This window comes from Sminthopsis crassicaudata, chromosome 6 (assembly GCF_048593235.1).
Source record: "Sminthopsis crassicaudata isolate SCR6 chromosome 6, ASM4859323v1, whole genome shotgun sequence".
NCBI classification, from domain to species: Eukaryota; Metazoa; Chordata; class Mammalia; order Dasyuromorphia; family Dasyuridae; genus Sminthopsis; species Sminthopsis crassicaudata.
The window spans coordinates 67,549,859-67,572,259 of NC_133622.1; the positions used below are offsets into that span (position 1 = coordinate 67,549,859).

The 22,401-nt window shown below is 38.5% G+C and overlaps 1 protein-coding gene across 2 annotated transcripts in view; it reads left to right on the forward strand.

Moving 5' to 3' along the window:
* Positions 1 to 227: 227 nt before the first annotated feature.
* Positions 228 to 22,401, forward strand: part of MGST2 (microsomal glutathione S-transferase 2) — a 31,504-nt gene continuing 9,330 nt past the window's right edge. The window contains exons 1-3 of one of the 2 annotated variants that reach the window (XM_074276740.1): positions 228 to 366; positions 466 to 595; positions 8,439 to 8,538. In XM_074276740.1, coding sequence (XP_074132841.1) covers positions 538 to 595; positions 8,439 to 8,538 — 158 coding nt within the window. In that variant the 5' untranslated portion in view covers positions 228 to 366; positions 466 to 537. Of the gene's footprint in view, positions 367 to 447; positions 596 to 8,438; positions 8,539 to 22,401 lie in introns of both variants that reach the window. The other variant, XM_074276741.1, reaches the window with a different exon arrangement.

Sequence of the window (22,401 nt, forward strand, 5' to 3'; positions counted from 1 at the left end):
GAAAAGGTAAGGACTTTGGGGAAGGATGTTAACCTGGGACCAGTGAATTTTTTAAATAAACATTTCATAATACATTTCAGTATAATTGGTTTTCTTTCTGTGTACTTTATTCTATAATTCTGAAAAGGGTCTGCAGACTTTTGCTGCACAGTGAAAGGAAACCTTTAACCAAAAAGGTGAAATACCTCTTCACTTTTGAAAGCTTTAAAAGAATATTCCTGATTGCAATCATATAAAGCAGTGACTGGCATCCTATTGTCCCAAGAGAGTTAAGGCACTTTCTGGAAGTAAGCCACCTGGCTCATTCAGGTGCACTGTTTATAACCCAGACCTACGGGAAGGTTTGATCCTTGTCCCTGAGCAAAGGTAGTATCTCGTTTCTAGAGCTTTCTTTTTTTGCTTCTTTGTTTTCTCCTGCCTCCAGAAAAGTTTGCTTTGCTTTATAAGGTGTGTCTTCTTCCTCAGATTGCCAGGCTCTCTTTCCTCTCCCTCCCATTGTACAAATAATTCAGCCACCAGCGAGGAAGTAGAGAAGAAATGGCTAGAGATATAGTTCTACTGGCTGCAGTCTCTGTTCTCTCTATCTGCCAGCAAAGTAAGTATTCTCGGGGTGAGGGTTGGGCTGGAAGAAGGGATGGATGAGAGACTGCACAGGTGAAGGTCTGTGGGCTTCATATGTAGCTCTGGGCCTCTTTGCTCAGCAGGCTAAGGCTTGCTCTGGGCCGCCAGGGTTCTGGTGTTATTAGCCTTTCCCCTGAGAGCTGAAGGGACTCGGAGGTGAGCAACAAGTTAAATCTTACAACTGGAAGCATGGCACACCATGTGCTCACAGATCTCAGACTTTTATTAGTCGTGCTCAAGTCACAGTTTCCCAACAGTAGTCACACCCTAATTTGGGGTGTGTTTGGGCTCTGAAATGGATAGGAACAAACTACTAGGAAATGTTTTAAATGAAGGATTCTTCTTCAAATTTCAGGGAGTCCAGGAACTTGGATGAGAAAATAATTACACTTTTATTTTTATTCACCTCTAATAGAAATTGTGCATTTCATTTAATTATGGATTTAAAAAAATAAAAAAAGCCTTATTCTGAGAAAGGTAGGAAGGTAGACCACCAAAAGGGTCTGTGACACAGCAAAGGTGGAGAATTCTATTCTTAAACATCATCTCGATTTCCTGAATGCTATTAAGATTTTAATTAATGTTTTTTTTTCTTCAAATCAATTGGGATTAATCAGATTAAAACATTTTCCCCTTTCCCCCTCCAAAAAATGATTACCTTTAAATTATAAAATACTTTCCCATCAGGAATACTAAATATTTAGATTATCCATTTCAACAGAGAGCTTTTGATGTACAGGGAGCCCAATTTGCTTAATTCCAATACTATAGTCATCCATGTTGTTTCTTTACTATTTGCTGTTGCCTATCGGTACTGACCTTGGAGATCAGAAAAACTGGGGTTAGCAGTTCTACCTCTGACCCTCAATAGCTTTGTAACAAACCACTTAACATTTCTAAATCTCAGTTTCCTTTTCTGTAAAATGGAGAAATGAAAGCAATAAATCTTGACAGGTTGTTCTAAGACTCCAATGAGATAAACTACCCTCTGGGCTTAAATGTTCTTCCTCCTCACCTCTCCTTTCTCTAGCTCTCTCAAGATGTTTCAGCTTGAAACCCTTTTGCAAAAAGCTTTTCCTAGTGCCTTCCTTCCCTCTGAGATTATTTCCCATTAGTCCTGTATATGTCTTGTATTCCATTGGTGTGTACAAGTTGCCTTTTCCATGAGAATGTGAATTCCTTGAAGGCAGCGGTCCTAGTTTACCTTTTTTTTTTTTTTTTTTTTTTTTTTTGTAAACATATTCATACAATTCTCTTGTTGCACAAGAAAAATCAGATCAAAAAAGAAAGAAAATGAGTAAGAAAGCAAAATGCAAGCAAACAATAACAAAAAGAGTGACAATGTTATATTGTGACCCACATTCAGTTTCCATTCTCTCTCTGGGTGTAGATGTTAACCTTTTTTTTGTATGTCTTAATCAATGCTTATTGACTGACTAATTACATGAAGTGCTTTGCAAACATTAAAATTCTAGATAGATATAAACTATGTTTATTATTTCCTCAACAAGGCAAGAAAGTCCTGATCACCGATAAAAAAGAATTCCCATAAAATGCAAGATTTTGCTCACAGACTGTGTCAGGAAAAGACAGAGATTGGTCTTTTAATATATCTTGATCTTTTTTTTTGTCTGTAAATGATGGACATTTGCCATTCCTCTATCAGAACAAACCCTGCTTTATTATTACCATGGCCCCCAAAAAATCAGGTACAGAAAATTCATTTTACAATGTAGCCAATGTTCTGTCTTGCTAGGTCCCCCTCTCCCTTTGTTAAGATAGGAGGTGTGGTTCATTGCCACTGCTTCAGGACTTTCATTAGTTTTCCCATTGCTTAGAGTTAAACTTTCTTTTTCTGTGTATTGTAATAGGCATTGTGTATGCTTTTCTTGATTCTGCTTATTTCAGTCTGAGTTCCTACATTTCCCCATGTTATGCTGAATCTTTCATGTTGGTCATTCCTTGTTGTACTGCAGTATTCCGTGACACTCTCATACCACAGATTTTTGTCATTTCCCAACTGATGCACTTGATCCACTGCTCTTTGCTATCACAAAGACTCCTTCCATGAATATTTTACTATACACTGCTTCCATGTGATCCCCTGGGCTCCTGGGCTCCACAGTTGAGTGGTTATATATAGTTTAGTTACTTTTTGGCATAATACCAAATTGAAATCCAGAATGGTGGAACCCCTTCACAGTTCCACCAACAGGGTATGAGTATGTCTGCCTGCTTACAACCCCATCTTTTGCCATCTTTGCATAGAATGAAGTAAAAAACTTCCAATCATTTTAACTTGAATTGCTCTTACATGGATACATCCTGTGTAATTTGTAATGTCTTAATAAGTTCATTTATTGTTTTTAAATCTACTTTTAAAATTATTTCTTCATATTCTTTGCCATGAAACATCTATAAAACAGTTGGGATTTATTGTCCAGGATATAGAGTGAGGCAGATGCAAATGTTCTTTCACCTGAGTGAAAAGTCCATTTAGCTTCCTGTATTGCTGTATTTGACTTTTGTACTTAAGAAATTTCTGCACTACATACCCTGGAGTGTAATATTAATGTCTTCTTAGTTGCAAGGCCGGATATGTTACTTTTGGATTTCTAAATTTCTCATTATTCACTTATTCAGTGCCTACCTTTCCTTCCCAGTTCAAATCTTATGATTCTACTATATGCAAAGCCCTCTGCTGAGCACCGAGGAAGTAGTGGAAGTGTGATATGATGTACATTGAAGAAATGTTTAATTTTGTGGAGCTGATATATGAATTTGACCCTTACTTTGGGGAACTGCAGACAGATTTGGAGGACTATCTATATCTTCTCCCCCCTCAACAACCAGAAAAAGATGTGCTGCTCCTTTTCATAAAGAGCTTTCTCTGTGGTGGGGCCAGTGGGTAGTGTGGCTTAAGCGGGAGAAATAGCTTGGCTGGTTGGCAGATGTTTTTGTGAAGAATGAGAGGGCTCAGATTAAAGTCTAATGTAGGGGCAAGGATTTTTTAAAATTTAAATAAGAAGGCTACATTATCAGAAATTCACATATGTATGGACCACATATATTTAATTATATGTAATTAATTATCTTCAGCCTGAAATTATAATGACTAATTGATCTAAATCCCTTAGTGTAACACTTGGTGCAGGAGGACAGATGGTTAGGTTGTACTTGACTCCAAGTTCATGTGTGAATTAGGTTTTTAAAAACCTGTTTTGCTAGAGCCTCATGGATCTGTGTCAGGTCACCGAACAGTCAGGAAGGCCTGGGAGAGGGACTGTGCGTGTGCTAGAAAGAACACTGGAAAGTCTGAGCTTGAAGTTCTGCTCTGCTATTTATTTCCTATGAAAGAGAAATCCTTTTACCTTCCTGGATCTTAATTTCTTAATTTGTAAAGTGAGGAGGCAGAACTAGATGATGTTGAAAATCTCATAGGCTCGTAGATTTGGGGCTAGGAGGGAAATTTGAGATCATTGAGACCAATCCTTGCCTTCTATAGATGAGAATACTGAAGGTCATAGAGCTTAACTTGTGTTCAGTGTCACACAATTCAGCTGTCTGAGATTAGATTCAGATTTTTGTTTTTTTTCCTTTTCTTTCTTTTAAAAATATTTATTATTTTTATTTTTGCCAGTGACATGTAAAACAGGGGTTTCTTTTTAGGTTATACATGTACATTTATATTTCACATATATCTATATGAATCACGTTGAGAGAGAAAAATCAGAACAAAAGGGGAAAACCACAAGAAAAAAGTGAAAAAGTGAAAATAATGAGTTGATCTATATTCAGATCCCATAGCTCTCTCTCTGGATGCAGATGGCATTTTCCATCTGAAGTTTATTGGGATTGCCTTGGATCACTGGACCACTGAGTAGAACTAAGCCTTTTATAGTTAATCATTGCACATTCTTGCTATTATTATGTACAATGTTTTCTTGGTTCTGCTTGTTTCATTTAGCATCAGTTCATGTAAATTTTTCCAGGTTTTTCTAAAATCTGCCTGTTCATAATTTTTTATAGAACAATGATATTCCATTACTTTCATATACCATAAGTTATTCAACCACTCCCCAATTGATGGGCATCCACTCCTTTTCCAATTCTTTGCCCCCACAAAAAAGCTGCTACAAACAGTTTTGCACATGTGGATCCTTTTTCCTCCATGATGATTTTTTTTGGGGATACATATCCAGTTTGGTGACATTACTGGATTAAAGAGTTTGCACAGTTTGATAGCCCTTTGGGCATAGTTCCAAATCGCTCTTCGGCATGGCTGGATCTGTTCACAATTCCACCAACAACGCATTAATCAGATCTTGGTCTTCTTGACTCAAAGGATAGAGGTCACCTTAGCAGAAATAGGGAAATACACAAAATTGGTGAGAGAAAAATGAGCCTTTTAAAAGACATGTACAGTTTGAGAAAACTACAGGATCTCCTGGTGATTCAGAACTGGAGTTCAGGAGAAAACCTAAGGCTAGGTATATAGAACTGAGTCATGAGTCATATGCTTGGAGATGATAATTAAATCCATGAGAATAATGAAATCACCAAGGGAGTCTAGGCAGTGAAGAGGGACCAGGACTGAACCTTACATAGTTAGTGATTATGATATGAATAACAATCCAACAAAGGAGAAACCAGATGTAAGAGAATCAGAGGAGAAAAGTGCCACATAAACCTAGAGAATCTGAGAAGAAAGGGTGATAGGGAAATGATGGAGAGGTCTAGATAATGGGCATTGAAAAAAAGCCTTTGGATCTGGTAGCTAAGAGATCACTGGCAATTTTGGAGAAAAGAATTTCAGGTGAATAAAGAGATCAGGAGCCAGATTGCAGGGGGTTGAGGAGCCCACTGTGAGTAGAGAGGAAGTGGTGATATCTCATGTAAATGGTTCTTTTTAAGGAGTTCTAGCTAAGGATGGGAGAAGAGATAAAAGACAAGAGCTTAAAGAATAGAGAAAGGAGAAGGTCACAATTATATGGCTCTTTAAGATTTGCAGAATACTATACATAAATTATAAATAGAAATATGTAGAATAACTGATGAGTTCATTAAAGGTTGCTACTGATAACACCGAAGGAATGCTAATGATACCTGTGTTTAGTTTCACCTGGCCTACCCAGATTTACTGTATATTTGAAGGTGGCTGGGCTCTGGATATTCTGGATTTGTGTATTTGCAAAGGGCTCGAGCTCCTTTGTCTAGCTCAGTATTAGAAAGACTATTCCCACACTGCATGAAAGTGATCTTAAAAGTTTTGGGCAAGGTTGGTTGCTTGGAAGAATCTGGTTGTTTCTAATTTTCAGAACCAGAGCCAATGTTGAGATGCAGATTTGTGGCAAAGTGGTCAGGATACATACATCCTCAGTATCTTTTTTGTCTTCTAGATTGTATTATACCCTGTTAATAGACCAATTATATATATATATATATGTATGTGTGTGTATATATATATATATATATATATATCTCAACATCAGACTTTCCCTTTAATATGTTGGTTAGTTTTACTGAATTTTTTTCTTCCACTTTAAAAAAATATTATGAAAAATAAGTCTTTTATAGGGGATCAGCTAATTGGAAAGTCAACACTCACTTTGAGGCACTGCACTAAGTTCTGAGACATAAAGAAAAGCAAAAACATGGCCCCTTACCTCAAGGAACTCCCCTTCTAAAGGGGAAGACAATACAAATAGTTAGCTAAAAAGAAGACACAGACCTGTGCATTATAAATGGAATTCAGTCTCAAAGAGAAGGTATTAACAAATAGGAAGACTGCCTCCTGACAAAAGCAAGATTTGAGCTGAGTTTTGAAGGGAGCCAGGCAGAGTGAGGGAGGAATGGGAGACAGTTAGTGCAAGTGTGCAGAGTCAGATAATAAGGAACAAAATAAGGGAGAACTTTCTAGTCAGAACTAGCTAAACAATGTAATGAGTTATCTTGTGCAATAATGAGTTCCCATCCATGGAAGAGTTTAAGTAGAAGCTTGAAGACTATCACTGATATTGCAAGGAGATTCTAAACATAGTATAGAATATTCAGATCAAATGATCTTTTAAGTTTCTTTTTAGTTCTATGATTCTATCATTTAATAGGTTCAACAAATCATGTCTAACCCATGGCTACCATATTTTTGAAACCTCTCCCTTATTTTTACTACCATCATTTTGGGGAGAAATATTGAGGGATTCATTGTGGTCACACAGCTCCTACGTATTGGAGTGAGGATTCAGATCTAGATCTGAACGTCCAGATAATGTTTGTTTGTAATTATTAGTTGCTCTTTCACCTCATCTTAACTTACAGTGAATTTCTTTTCCCTAGAAGTTTTCTTGCTTGGCAGGTGAGAAAAGCAAGGAAGAAGTACAAGATTTCATCCCCATTTAGGGGGTTTCATATATCTCTGAAACCTCCACAATCCCACTCAACTTCACTTCCCCTCCCCCCAATATTTCTTTCCTTAAAACCATGGTAGTAAAAATAATGTCGTAATAAGTTAGAAAGTAAATAAGTTATCTGGAAAATTGAGAAGTAAAACTCAGGGTCTCAAAGCCATTATGTGTTAGAGATATGACTTGAACGCGTCCCATGGGTGCACATCAAACGTGGGGCAGGTGTTCCTAGCCCAGAAAACCCATGATCTATATACACTTAAAGCTCTTCACGATTTAATGGTGTATCCTCTGCCCATTTCTCCATTATCATTCTAAGATGACATGTTTCTTATAAGGATGGTCTAAGGAAAGGCAATCCTTCTACAACTCTTTCTTTCCTATGCAACTTTGGTAGTTCTGGGCCTTTTGTTCAAATGCTAGATTGTTTACCTGAGATAAATTCCAGCTCTGTTTCTATTCTACAAATGGAGAAATTATGTCTCCCTAAGAGTGACTTGTCCAAGGTCTCACAAGAAGCAAGAAGCTATGGCAGGAAGAGAGCCCAGAATGACCCATCCTTAATTTTATCTTTCAAATAGACCCATGTTGCAGTCACCATCCAAATTCATAGACACCCCTACCCCCACCTCTTTCTGTTCTGGAAGTCCCAGGCCTGGATTCACAGCCACAGGAAAAATGATCTACCTTCTGTACCACATACTTCAAAAAATCCCTCTCCTTCCTCTCAAAGTCTTCATTAGAAACGACTGGCAGTTTAAATGAGAAGAAACCAATCCTAGCCAGTTACACACTTCAGAACATTTAAGTACTGCACAACAGCTTGTTTGGAGCAGAGGGGGATTAAGGGAAAGGAGGCAGCCTGCTGGGCTACTCCTTACTAAATCCACTTCAATATTTACAAGCTTCTTGTCAGAGAGATTACCATATCCTGCTACAGAAGGAAATATATCACTACTAATTCTGTAACACAGTTAGAGATTGAAGTTGCAAACTTAGTGTAACAAAGATAAATGATTTCAAAAGAAATAGTGAGTGGGAAATGGAATTCAAGTAATTGAGGAAAAGAATTGAATTGAATTGAATAGAGGGTGTGAGAAGTGGGCAGGCAAATGATTGAAAATCTGCATTTCTAGAATGCTTTAAGGGTATAGAGAGCTTTCTTTTCCAACCTCCTTTACTCCCCCCCCCCCCAAATCTTTGGGATGTAAGTAATGTGAGTATTTGTATCCCCATTTTACAGATAACAAAAGCGGGTCTCAGCTAAAGGAAGTGGCTGGTGGGTTGACACAGCTTCCCAGTATTGGAGTGGGCATTTAAATCCAGATCTGAATGTCCAGATGATGTTTGCTTATAATTGTTAGTTGCTCTTCGACTCGTGCTAACTAACAGCAAATTTCTTTTCCCTTGCAGTTTTCTTTGCTTGGCAGGTGGGAAAAGCAAGGATGAAGTACAAAATCATGCCCCCAGCAATCAATGGGTCACCAGCCTTTGAGAGGGTATTTCGTGCGCAGTAAGTTCAGGGTAGAATTAATCATTAAAATGGTGGGTGAGGACTCTTCAGATTGGCTAAGATGGCAGGAAAAAATAATGATGAATGTTGGAGGGGATGTGGGGAAACTGGAACACTAATGCATTGCTGGTGGAGTTGTGAAAGAATCCAGCCATTCTGGAGAGCAATCTGGAATTATGCCCAAAAAGTTATCAAAATGTGCATACCCTTTGACCCAGCAGTGCCATTACTGGGTCTGTATCCCTCCTTTATAAAGGAGGGAAAAGGACATGTAAGTGCAAAAATGTTTGTAGCATCTTTTTCTATGGTAGCAAAGAATTGGAAAGGAGTGGATGTGCATCAGTTGGGGAATGGTTGAACAAGTTGTGGTACCTGAAGTTGATGGGATATTATTATATAAAAAATGATGAACAAACTGATTTTCAAAAGGCCTGGAAAGAACTACATGAACTGATGCTGAGTGAAACAAGCAGAACCAGGAATACACTGTACACAAGAACAGCAAGAATGTGTGATGATCAGCTATGAAAGGCTTGGCTCTTCTTAGTAGTTCAGTGATCCAAAGCAATCCCAATAGACTTTGGACAGAAAATGCCATCTGCATCCAGAAAAAGAACTAAGGAGACTGAATGTAAATCAATAAATGTTTTGTTTACTTCTTTTTTCTGTTTTTTTTAATATCTCTTCCATGGTTTTTCCCTTTTGCTCTAATTTTCTCTCCTAACATGATCCATAAAGCAATGTGTATTAAAAATAAACTTACTACAATAAAAAAAGAAATGATGGATGAGGGGCAGTTAGGTGGCTCAGTGGATAGACTACTGACCCTGGACTTAGGAAGACCTGAGTTCAAATGTGGTCTCTGATGAGGATTAAACTGAGGTCTAAACTGAGATGGGTCAGTTCCTTTCTCTCTCTCCTTCCTTTCCCAAAGTAACCAAGGGCGGGTTCGGCAGCAAAGGAATTTGCTACTTAATGCTGCATGGAAACATAGTCTTTATTGATTAGAATGGAAATACCGGAGAGCCGGTGGGCAAAATGGCTGCATGGTACAAGGCCCATTTTGCAAAAAGAAGATCCCCAAGTTCTCTCTTTTATGCAGTGATGTAAATAAGATAAGGACTCTCTTGTTATCTTTTGGGGACAGACAGAAGTCTCTTCCCAAAAAGGAATTTCCTGATGCCATTTGGTCTATCAGAGCAGATTTAGAATGGGGGCTGTAAAACCCTGGCCACCTCAGATAGCCCAAACTAGTTTGACCAGATCTTGTATGTGTCCAAGTCCCAAAGGAAGTTGGAGATCAAACAAAGAATACCAAAGGGCTACTGCCCTCAACTGTCTCAGACACTGGAAATTAGCTATGTGACCCTAAGCGAGTGACTTAATTCTGATTATCTTGTAGAAAAAAGAGAGAGAAAGAAAGATAAAGAAGGAAGTAAGAAAGAAATTACAGGCTGGTCAGGAATAAAATTTTGTGTATGTCTATTCTGGGGTGGCTTTTATCTCAAGAAATTCCAATGTAGTCTCTGTACAGCTTCAGGATACACATTCAAATATAGGGCTTGATTTGAGGAATTCCCTTTCAGCCATTATTAGCACACTACCCCTCCCCCCGGCTGTCACTGGGCAAACCATTTCTCCTCTCAAACCTTCAGTTTTCTCCTCTGTAAAATGAGAAGGTTGAGTCAAATGAGCTTTGGATCTGGGATCATCTGATCCACATGATTAATGTGCATCTGAAAATAATAGGACTGGAGGTGGGAGAGAGCAGCCCCCATGCCAACATAGGGGCATTCAGAAGGGACAAAGCCCTTCTCAAAGCCCAGTACCATCCCCAGGGGCCCTTTGATGCACCTGGTTGCTGTAGCCACTTGTAATCCTGGGGTCTCCTGGATGGGTGAATAAGGATGAGGCCTTTGGTGGAAGTCTGCTATTATGAGTTTGTTCCCTGGGCCTGAGGAAGGACCAGTCAAAAAATCATTTCCATTTCCTGCCAAGACAAGAGATATATTGGATCTTAGACCATTATTCCCATTTTATCCCTATTAACTCTCCCCCTTCAACCCTCAAACAAACAAAACCCCATTGACAATAAAGATACATCTATAAGGGTTTGCCGCTCCCTAAAAACAAAACTCCTCCTTCCCCTCTTTCTGCCTTCAGGAGGCTGTCTCCCTCATCCCCCACTTCCTCCTTTCCTCTCTCAGAAGTCTGAATTTTCGACTAGACTCTGAAGCAGCCTTTTCCTCCCAGATTAGCTGACACTGTGCTTTAAGATTTGCAAAGCACTTTACATAAAATATCATTTAAGCTTCACAATAACCACAATTACCCACCTGTGGGGTGGGTAAGACTAATAATGCTTATCAGGATAATATTAGGATAGAATATTATAATACCAGAGTAATGTTGCAATTAATATTATTATTAGTGGTGGTATACCACAAGGCCAGACAGGAGAAGGACTCAGAAAAATTAAGGCTCAATCATTTAATGCCTCAGTATCCCAGTCAACTAGTTCTCTAAATCCTTACATTGCAGGGCAGGTGCCAATCTGCATTGGAGGGTTTCCTCTGGAGAAGCTCTCCACACCAATCAAACTCTATGTCTGCTGTAAAGGAAAGACGATCATTAATATTGAAAATATAGAGATTTATAAATATTATTTCATTTTTTCTCAATAGTATTTTATTATTCTAATTACATGTAAAGATATTTTTCCACATATATTTTTGAAAGATTTTGAGTTCTTACTTTTTATTCCCTTTCTTCCCCTCCTCAAAACCAGCAAGAAATCTGATATAGGTTATAATACTATGTTCAATCATTTAAAAATATTCCCATATTTGTCATGCTGTGAAAGAAAAATAAGAATAAAAGGGAAAAAAAAAACATGAGAAAGAAAAAAATCAAACAAAAAAGGCTTTAATTCACATTCAGTCTTCATAGTTCTCCCTCTGGATGTGGATGGCATTTTCCATCACCAGTCTATTGGAACTGCATTGAATCACCACATTCTTGAAAAGAGCCGCATCCATCCCAGTTGATCATCACATAATCTTGTTGTTTCTGTTTTCCTGGTTCTGCTCACTTCATTCAGCATCAGTTCATGTAAGCCTTTTCTGGTCTTTCTGAAATCAGCTTGCTCATCATTTATTATAAAACAATAATATTCCATTATATTCATATTCCATAACTTAGTCATTCCCCAATCGATGAATATTCACTATTACATTTGATCCTTACAACTCTTGGAAGCAGGTGCCATTATTATCTCCATTTTATAGAAGAGTATACTAAGGCTTGGGGAAACAAATCATTTGCTCATGATCTCACAGCTAGTATATACCTAAGGCTGGATTTTAAAAAATTGATATCTCATAGATTTGTTCTTGACTGTTACTTATTTTCAGTGCACCTGGTCCATGATAGATGCTAAATGTTGGATAAATAATGAATATTGCATGATTATAATGTTATATTTTTCTACTCATTGTAACTTGCCAAAGGTCATAAAGCTAGTCTCTAAAGCAATATTTAAACTCATATTTTCAACTGCAAGGTTAGTGTGGTGTCTACTACATGATACTGTGTCACATGTATTTGATGTTGCTGTTGTTGAGACATTTTCCAGTCATGTCCGACTCTTCCTGACCTAATGTATAAGACTTGGGGGTTTTCTTGGCAAAGATATTGGAGTGGTTTTGCATTTCCTCTCTAGTTCATTTGATAGATGGGGAAACTGAGGTAGAAGTAAGTGACTTGTCCAGGATCACACCGCTAGTAAGTGTCTTGAGGTCAAATTTGAACTCAGGAGGATGTGTTCCTTATTCTGGAATTGATGCTCTATGCATTGCAACTCTACACACAACACCTACTAGCTGCCCCTATCACTTCTCTTAATTTTCTATATAAAGGGATTAAGTGACCACTTCTCACACAGCTGCTTGAGGTCAGAGATGGGATCTGACTCCAGTTCTCCTTGATTCCAAAGTCCAATACTCTCTCCTTAATGTCTTGTGGACCGAGCAGTTAGAACTATGTTTATTAGTTGCATTCAAGGAGTCATCAGGTATTTATGTATTCTCTTCCTTTTAGTTCAACACAGTCTGTTCCTTTGCAAACTATATAATTGAGCCAATAGGATGATATTTGATATCATCCAGAGAACTTAAAATACTCTGAGAACAAAAGACCGCTCAGGTCTAGAAGGCAGAGTAAACAGAATTCTGTGTATGTCACCAAAGCTTAGGATCATGTGATTCAGAGATAGTAATAAGCTTGGAGATGAAAGTCCAGTCTGTTCACTTCTTAAAAGAGCAAACCGAGGCCTTTAGAGGCAATATTACTTACCCAAGGTCACACAGACTATTGGGATTTTCTGCAAATAAGAAATATTTAGGTGCAATTTTGCATTACTTCTTTCCTTCCTCCATGGAAGGAAGAAAATTCAGGAGCTCCCCAAAGATGCCAAAGACTGAGAAACATTTCTACTTTTGCTTCCATGGTAATAAAATAATGATTTGGGGGGGTCATTATTTCAGAGTGATATTGTCATCCTTGCCACCAACATAACAGTTCAGGTCCATGGTCACAGAGTTGCAACGAACTTTTTTTAGAGATCATTTAGTCAAACCTTGTGAAGGGTTTAGCACCCTAGATGCCTTAGAATCAACTGGAGTCAGGATAAGCAAAAGTCCTTGATCTTTATTCTTAATCTTTAGGGGGAGAAGTGAAGGGATGGATGCAGGATCTCCACAACCTCCCTTCTCTTGGTCCAAAGTGACTCTGACTTGTCTTACTCTACCCCCTAATCCCTCCTACAATTATCGAGCCAGCACAGAATAGTGGGAAGGGTCATTTTCCAAGCATATACTAATAGAATATTGTCCAATAGTTAATTAGTCTTAAGTGCTCAGTTCTCTGATTCCAGTGCACCTATTCAGAGTTTCAGCCATTTACAAAACCCTTCATTGAACAGATGAGGGAAATCAAGGACCATGGGGGTTAAATGACTTGTGTGACCTGAAGTCACACAGTATTGCTTAGTAGGATTTGTACTCATGTCCTCTGACTCTAGAATTGGGGCTCTTTCCATTGTCCCATGCCAGAAGAAAAGTTCTGTACAAAGATCTGTGAGCTCACTGATGTAGCTCCTCCCTCCCTCCAAGACACAGATCACCACCTGCCCATTTTGTATAACCTGTGTCTGTCTTCCTATACATTCACCACTTCTCAGTGTTCCTGTGACATTTCTCTCTTCCTCCTGCCACCAGGAAGATATCAATGGGACCTTTGGATTGGCCATTGGTTATCCCTAACCTACAGACTTGAGCTCCATATTTTTTAAAATAATATTTTTCTGTTATGTCACATTTTCATTTTGTTCTTTTTTGTGGTTCCACTTGGTTATGTGCTACAGAACCACCATACATCTTTCCATTGCCTTTTTGGGGTTAATTACTGAAAAATAGGAAATAACTCAAAAGAGAACCTAGAATCAATATAAACACTGGATGAGGAATTTAAAGACCTACTAGTAATCTTGCAAGCAAGATAGTTGCCCAAGTGGGAGCCTCTCCTACACTTCCTCCAGCAAAAACCTGAAATTTGTATGAAACCAAATTATGATCAGTAAGCCCAAGGAGAAACTATGATTACTTTTTCCACTCTAGAAATATGCGAAAATGTCCAGGAGCCCACAAGCAGTAGGAAATGGGACCACAAGCAAAGTGCAAGTGGAAAAAAAAGTCCAACTTGGATAACAAGCTAAAAGAATGCTTGAATTTTGAATGTAAAAATGTTCGATGAACTCAGTAGGAGGGATTGCTAACAGTAGGAGAAAGGTGCTGATGTCCATGACATAGATAGAGAGCAGTATATGGAAAGATCCAATAAAGGCTCATTGCCGTTAACTAGGACAATACATTGAAATTCTGTAACATCTCAGTATTTTCCCTCTGATTTCTTATACAAACAGCTCTATGGGCTTAACTAAAGAAAGAGAGATTGTTAAATTGCCTCCATTAAATCAGCAGGAAAATTGGAGAGATAATAAGCTGCTTGTACAGTTTTAATCCAGGTTAAGCAATTCAATATCCAGTTCTCCTTTGCAAAGACAAAAAACCTTTCTCACTAAGCCTTTTGGATGTACTTCATGGTGTCAGGAGAGCATGGCCTTAAGAACTGCTACATGTTTTTCTTTCCTCCTTGTGTCCCAAGCCTGGGAGCTTCCCTGCCCAGTCTCTGTCTGCTGTAAATCTTGATAAAAGTGTGGATGACCTCATTTAAGCTTTTTATACTCACTTTTGGAGCCGGAATGAGAACGTTGGTGGGCTTGGCTCTTTAATCAGCATTAGCATAGTACTTTAAAGTTTGCAAAGCAGTGAAGCAGTATATGTACATTATCTCATTTGCACTTCACAACTCTGTGGTAAGAAGTACAGATATTAATTTCATTTTACAGATGGGGAAACTGAGGCTCAATGAGCTTAAATGACTTGTGGAGGAGCATACAACTAGTAAATGTCTTCTTGATCCTAAGAATCCATCATGTCACCTTGCTGCCATGAATTAGTTTTCACCTCTGATGAATAAAACCAACATGGTGCATAATTGAATATTTAATAAATGTCTTAAAAAATAAAGTACACCAGGCACACACCCTAATGGAATATACTTTAAAAGCCCATGATTTTTGTTGTGTCATTCTGGGGAAAGAGAAATAAATAACTCCGGTGTCTATTTTACTGTCAACACTATATCCTTCATGCTCAAGTTCTGATTCTCTTTTTATTCCCTCACCCACACTGTTGTTGCTAGGCAGCTCTAGTGGGCTGATTTAAAATGTTCACCACCCAGAAGCCACTAGGTGGAGCAATGGATAGCGTGCTGCCTCTGGAATTGGAAGAGTTCTAATATGATATCAATATAATTACTCGCTGTGAGACCCTGACCCATTGAAGCTTTGTCTGCCTGAGTTTGTTCACCTGTAAGATGGGGATGATAAGAATAGCATCTATTTCTTGGAGTTTTTGTAATGATACTGTGCAAATCTTAATGTGTTCTAGAAATCTTCATTATTATTATTATTATTGTTATTAATTATAATATATATTTAATATACAATAATTTAATATATCATAATGGAATGGGGATTGCTAAAAATTTGGAAACAGTAAAATGTATCCAATATTTCACCAAAGTTTAATTCTCTACCCAAAAATATAGTATAATATTGTATCACTGTTGTCAGGCATCCTTTCTAGTTCTATTGCTGCTGATGGAGGGGAGGAAAGTATAGGGCTGGGCCAGTATCTGGGCGACAGAGATAGGATGCAGGAACTGAATGAAAGGAGCTGTTGTAATACTTTAAGTGTTTGAATGACCATCCTATGGGAAAGGGATCAGCCTTGTTCTTGGCCCCACTGCAATAAATGGGATTTGTACAAAGGGAAATTTTGACATAATGATGAAATTTTTTCCCGTTAGAGGTCTATCAAAGTGGAATGAACTCCGAGGTCATGGATTTCTCTTTAGAATTTTTTAAAAAAAATAATAGATTTGGGGAGAATAAATTTTGTTTTTACATTGTCAAGGTTTCCCTTGTATCTCTTCTTTCCCCTCCCAGAGAGCCATCTCTTACAATATTTTTTTTTCAAAATAAGACAAAAAAGTTTCAGAACTAATCAACCCATAAAAAACAATTTGAATATATTCAGTCAGTCAGTAAGCACTTATTAAGTGCCACTGTGTGCCAGCCACTGTGCTAAATGCTGGGGATATAAAGGGAAAAGACCCTGCCCTCAAGGAGTTCATGGTCAAATGGGGAGACAGCATGAAGACAATTATGTTCAAAAAAGGACATATATGTGTTAGATTGTAGATAATCAATAGAGAAAACAGCATCATGTTCACTTCTTTTTTTCTGTTTTTTTTCTCTCTTTCATGGTTTTTCCCATTTGCTCTGGTTTTTCTCTCCCAACATAATTCATAAAATAATGTGTATTAAAAATAAACAAACTAAAAAAGAGAAAGAGAAAGCATTAAAGGTGATCAGGAAAGGCACCTTTTAGAATGAAGCTTCTTAAACTGGGTTGTGACCCCATGTGGTATCTCGTAACTGAATGTAGAAATTGCTAAAAATTTGGTAATAGTAAAAGGTATCCAATATTTTACCAGGGTTTAATTCTTTATGTAAAAATAAACAAGCACATCCATCTTATTAGCATGCAAATTTGCTTCAGTCTTTAATAAATGGCAAAATTATATGCAAATCAAAGAACTATTTTAAAATAAGTATCTTTATGATTCATTATCAGTAAATGTTTGATTTGTATACACATTTTATATATCTGGGATCGTGTGAAAATTTCTTGGGTGAAAAGGGGTCATTAGTGGAAACATTTAAAGCACCCTGTTTTAGAAGATGAAATTTTAGCTGGGACTTGAAGGCAGCCAGGGAGGCATGGGGGGCAACCAGTGAAGATGGCCAGAAATGTCTTGCTTGAGGAGCATCAAGGTAGCCATATTGTAGAGTATGTGTATATGGGGGAGTAAGTTATAAGAAAACTGGAAAAATGAGAGGGGACCAGGACCTTAAATACCAAACAGAGGGTTTTCTGTTTGATTGTGGAGGTGATAGGAAGCCAGTGGAGTTTCCTGAATGGAGGAGGGGATGGCTTAACATGGTTAGACCTCTGTTTAAGGAAGATAAATTTGACAGCTGAGTGGAAGTTGGGCTGGAGTGGGGAGAGACTTGTGTCCGGGAGACTATTGGCAACCATAGTCCAGAAATGAGGTGATGAATTCCTACACCAGTGGTGTCAGTGTCAGAGAAGGAAATGGAGCATATGCATTAGATACAGTATGTAATCCCTCCACAAGACAATCCTCCCCTCTGCAAAAAATAAAATAAAATAAAATAAAATAAAGAGGGAGAAGTGTCTTCTCGTGCAATCTTCACCGAGACCAGCCTTGTGCTTTATAACTGGGCAACATTTGCTTTGGTTGTTTTTATGGGTTTTCCATTTACATTGTTGCCATCTTATATATATTGTTTCCTTGGTTTTTCTTTCTTGTCTTCGTGGTTTTCTTCTCATTGGAAGAGGCTGGACGACTTCTTGTTGGAGAAATTGTAAGGAACTTCCTCTTCCCATACCAATTGGACTAAGTGGCTTCTGAGGACAACAACTTTGAGATCCCATAATGTGGGGGAGAGGGAGATTCCTTCCTCATTTCAAAGGAAAAAGAGATGCAAGTCAGTAATTTAAAGCAGAAGGAGAAGCTTTAGATTTATAAGAAATTTTCAAGATCATTGATTCAGCTCCTCCATTTTACAAAGGAGGAAATTCTCTCTAAGTCTTTGAGCTATCCAATGGAATTGCCTGCCTCAGATAATGGATCCTTCTTACTGTTAGATTAATATCAATCAATCAATCAGTCAACTAACATTTAAAAAGCACTTACAACCTGCCAGATGCTGTGCTAAGTGCTAAAGATACAATGAAAGGCAAAATCAGTCTGTGCCCTATAGGAGATCGTATTTTAGTGGGGGAAGGAGACATCCTGAAAATAGTTACATACAAGACACATACCTAGTGGCTGGAAGTAAAGTTTAACAGAAAGATTCTTCCATGAGGGGTCTTAACTCGTTTATGTCCTGGATGCTTTGCCAGTCTGATGAAGCCTATGGACCTCTTCTCAAAACAATATTTTATTTGTAAATAAATTCATAATAGAAACAAATGCTAACCTTCACGTAGAGGTTAGTAAAAAATAATCATGTAACTTACTCCTCTGCCCCTATCTACAGATCCCCAAGGAGAATCCAGATAGAGATCTCTTGTTCTAGTAGAACTAGAAAATGCCTCATGAAGAAGATGGCATTTGAGCTGGTATAGTATACCCTCAGAAATAAGGCTCCTAAGAGGAAAGGAACAGCAGGAAGTAGAACATGGGGTTGGGGAATCAAAGAGACCTCTGGGAAGGCAGGAAGAGCTGGGAGAGGATCTGGGGAAGAGTTGGGGAGTATTGAGAGGAGAATGCCCAAAGCTGGTCATTGGGAGATAGGAGATGGCAGCATCTGCCATTTTGCCTTAGCCCATACTTTAGTGGCCAGGGGGCTGTAGGAAGCTCATGCTAGGGATGGCAGATACCACTTATATTTTTCTGCCTTTGGGCAAGAGCTGGAGTGCTCTGGGGCCCCTTGGTCTTCCAACCAGGATACATTCTAGAGGAAGCTCGTGGTCAACTGAAGCTGGGGCTGGATGGCTTCAGAGATCTCGTCCAACTGTGAGATTCTCCCTCACTTCATAACCTCATGTCTATCAGTTCCTGGCCTCTTGGAGGATAAAGCTGCACTTGGCTGAATACTGAACACATTTAGCACCCAATTTGTTCTTTTCCTTCAAGTCACTGAACTTCAGATGTGCCATTCTTATGATCCATAGGATTCTTTCCAGCTTTCGGTCTGTACACTATGTCCCTACCTGTCTGCCCTGCCCACTAGTGCTATTGGGTATTCTTTTATATGGCTGTTTATAGACACAGGACAGGAAGTTACCATTTGAATACTGGAAGGGAAGTGCTTGGCCATCTGCCCATGGTTAGGTAAACAAGTTCATAGATTTTACAGCCAGAAACATAATTTGATCCATCACCCTCATTTTACAAATGAGGAACCTGAGGTCCAAGGAGGTGAATACTTTAGCTAAGATGACATAGATCAGGGCTTCTTAAACCTTTTCCACTCATGATCCTTTTTTTTTCCCCTGAGAAATATTTATGTGACCCTGGATATATAGATATGTAAAATAGGTATACAAATCAAACATTTAATGATAATAAATCATAATTTTATAACCCAAACAGTTATAAGTCTCTACATGATGTTGCAACCCATAGCTAAAGAAACTGAAAGATGAGATTTGAATCCAGGTCCTCTGAATTCAAGACTAGTCTTTTTCTCTTATTGATAACTCTTGTTGGGATCTTTCTTTGTAGTAGCACAATGGATAGAGAGCTAGACCTGGAGTAAGGAAGAGTCATCTTCCTGAGTTCAAATCTGGCCTCAGATACTTACAGATACTTATTTTACTCTGCTTGACTCAGTTTCCTCATCTGTCAAATAAGCTGGAGAAGGACATGGCAAATCACTCCAGTGACTTTATCAAGAAAATCACAAATGAGGTCATGAAGATTCAGATGTGACTAAAACAACCTGACATAAAATGGAATTGTAACAAATTCCATGGCTAGTACTTAAGTACCTAATTCTCTGCCTCATGCTGATTGTCCCAGAAGGATGGGATAAGATGGTGCAGTAGAATGTATGGTGTGGTATCCAAATTGTTTGTTTTTTGTTTGTTTGTTTTGTTTTTGCTGAGGAAATTGGGGTTAAGTGACTTGCCCAGGGTCACACAGCTAGGAAGTGGTAAGTGTCTAATATCAAATTTGAACTCAGGTCCTCCTGACTTCAGGGCTGGTGCTCTATCCAGTGCACCACCTAGCTGCCCCCAAATTATCTGTTTTTGCAACAGAAATTCCCATTGGTCTCTGTCTCTATTAATTCGAGCACATCTGGAGTTGATATTTTCAATATAACAGGGATTCTTTCTTCCTTGAGAGAGTGACCGAATTGGTGACTGCAGGTTTTTCTGAAGTGAGACTCAAAGTAATTGAGCCAGGTTAGAATTCTCATATCTACTCTGTAAAATGGTGGAGAATGATGCTTCATCATTTCATGCTTTTTTATTATTATTTTTCAAAAGAACAGAGTCTTTAACGATAACCTGCAAATGAGCTATTCTTTAGCAGGAATGGGACATCTTCTAATAAATAAATCCATAATTAGGGTGGGGAGATAAGTGTCCCAGGGCACACTGAATGTTCTTTTAGCCTTTCTGTGGTGAAATAGCATGGCTGAGCTAATGAAAAAAATTAATTAAAGTCAGAAGCTACAAAATTGAAGGTTGGGGTAAGTCTCTTCCCTATTTGTTTTTACTTCTTCCCTGTCCCTTTTCCATCCCTCTAAATGAAGATTTACTTTATTTTATCTATCCCCATGTGCAGTTTATGTTAGCTTCTCAGGGGATAAAGATTCCTAGCTTGGGTCCTGCTGGTGGATCAATTATTTTATAACTTTAAGAGCAATTGGGTTTCCTCAGGCTTTAGGGAAGGGGTGAGGGATCATTCATAATCCTGCAGGAAGGGTTCTTCCACTCAAGGTCTCATTAAAGATTATATGACTGTTCTTTCTGGTTAGGATATTGTCAGAAAAGCATTCAACCAACTAAGTCAATGGAGGGGGAGGGAAGGTAAATCTAATTCATCCTTTTCCTTTGCTAGGTGCCAATGAATTAATTATAGTTTCAAAAGAATTCTTCCCTCTTACTTAAAATAGCATCAAACCTTCCGGCATATTCTATGAATAGGAACAATTTGAACTGAAGTTAGGACAGGGCATTGGGAGCCAGGAGACTGGAGCTGCAGGGTTTTTTGTTTTTTCTGTCGTTGATATGCTTGGGGAGAGAGGAGAGCATCTGGCAACATGTGTCTTAGGACTCAGTTTCTTCTTCTGTTAAATGGGTTTGGAAAATGCCATTTTATTTTCTCAGAGAACCATTTGTGAAGATTTATTTTTAAATATCAGCTTTTCTTCAACACATGTACACTAAATGTTTACTAGATGCAAAGCTCTAAGTTAGCCATTGGGCATCCAAAATAAAAAAAAGAAAGAGTTTCTCTCCTTGAGGAGTTGGGATTTTCCTGGTAGTATATGACATGGATGTACCCAGTCCTCAAATGGATCTTATTAATGCAGAAGTCCCCTCTAATGATTCAGATTGGTTCCTGGTTGTCAGGAACTGACTGGTTCCTGGTTGGCTGGTGTCCTGAAGTTGGCAGTCCAGGATGTCCAGCTCCCTGAAGTCACTCCTTATTATTCCAGACATGTCAGGGTGCCAGGCTATTTATGCATGAACTGTGCACACAAATAAAGACAAGGTAAAAGAACCAAATGTTGGACCTGGGAAATGGGAAGTAAGAGTAGGTATTATAGCATCTGACCTGAACCAACTTGAATAAAGGATTTGGAAAGGCAAAGGGCAGCTAGGTGGTTTAGTGGATAGAACACCATGCCTCGAGTCAGAAATCTGAGTTCAAATCTGGCCTAAGATACTTTCTATATGTGTGACCCTGGGAAAGTCACTTAAGCCTATTTGCCTCAGTTTCCTTATCTGTCAAATGAGCTGGAGAAGGAAATAATTGAGTAAACCACTCCATTATCTTTGCCAAGAAAATCCCAAAAGATGTCATGAAGAGTCAGACATGATGGAAAAAGACTGAAAAAGTAAAGCGGAAAAAAGAATTCCCCGACTTCCTACCCTCAGCTTAGAAGAAAGTTTGTCTTTGTAGACTAGGAAGGCTAGAATGTAGGATAACAAATTCGCTGAAGCCACACTGAGGAAGGCTTTAAATACTAGGCTGAGGCTGTGTTTTTGATCCTGGAGGCAAATAAATAAGCAGCTACAGAAGACTTTTGAGCAGGAATGTAACATGGTTGAACTTGGGAGATTTTTTGACAACTGTGTGGAGAATGGATTGGAAAGGGAAGAGATCAGACACCTGGGTACCAATGAGGAGGTCATTAGGAGAGAATAAGGGCCTGAATAAGGGTTGTGGGCACAGGAATCAAGAGTGAAGGGGATGATGGATTCAAGAGATATTAAAAAGGGAGAATCAATAAAAGTCAACAAATTAGTGGGTAAAGTGGGGAGAAGAGTGAGGGAAAGGCGGATTCAAAGATGGCCTTGGGATTGTGAACCTGGGGGAGCACAAGATTAGCTTTGTTAGACAAGGACA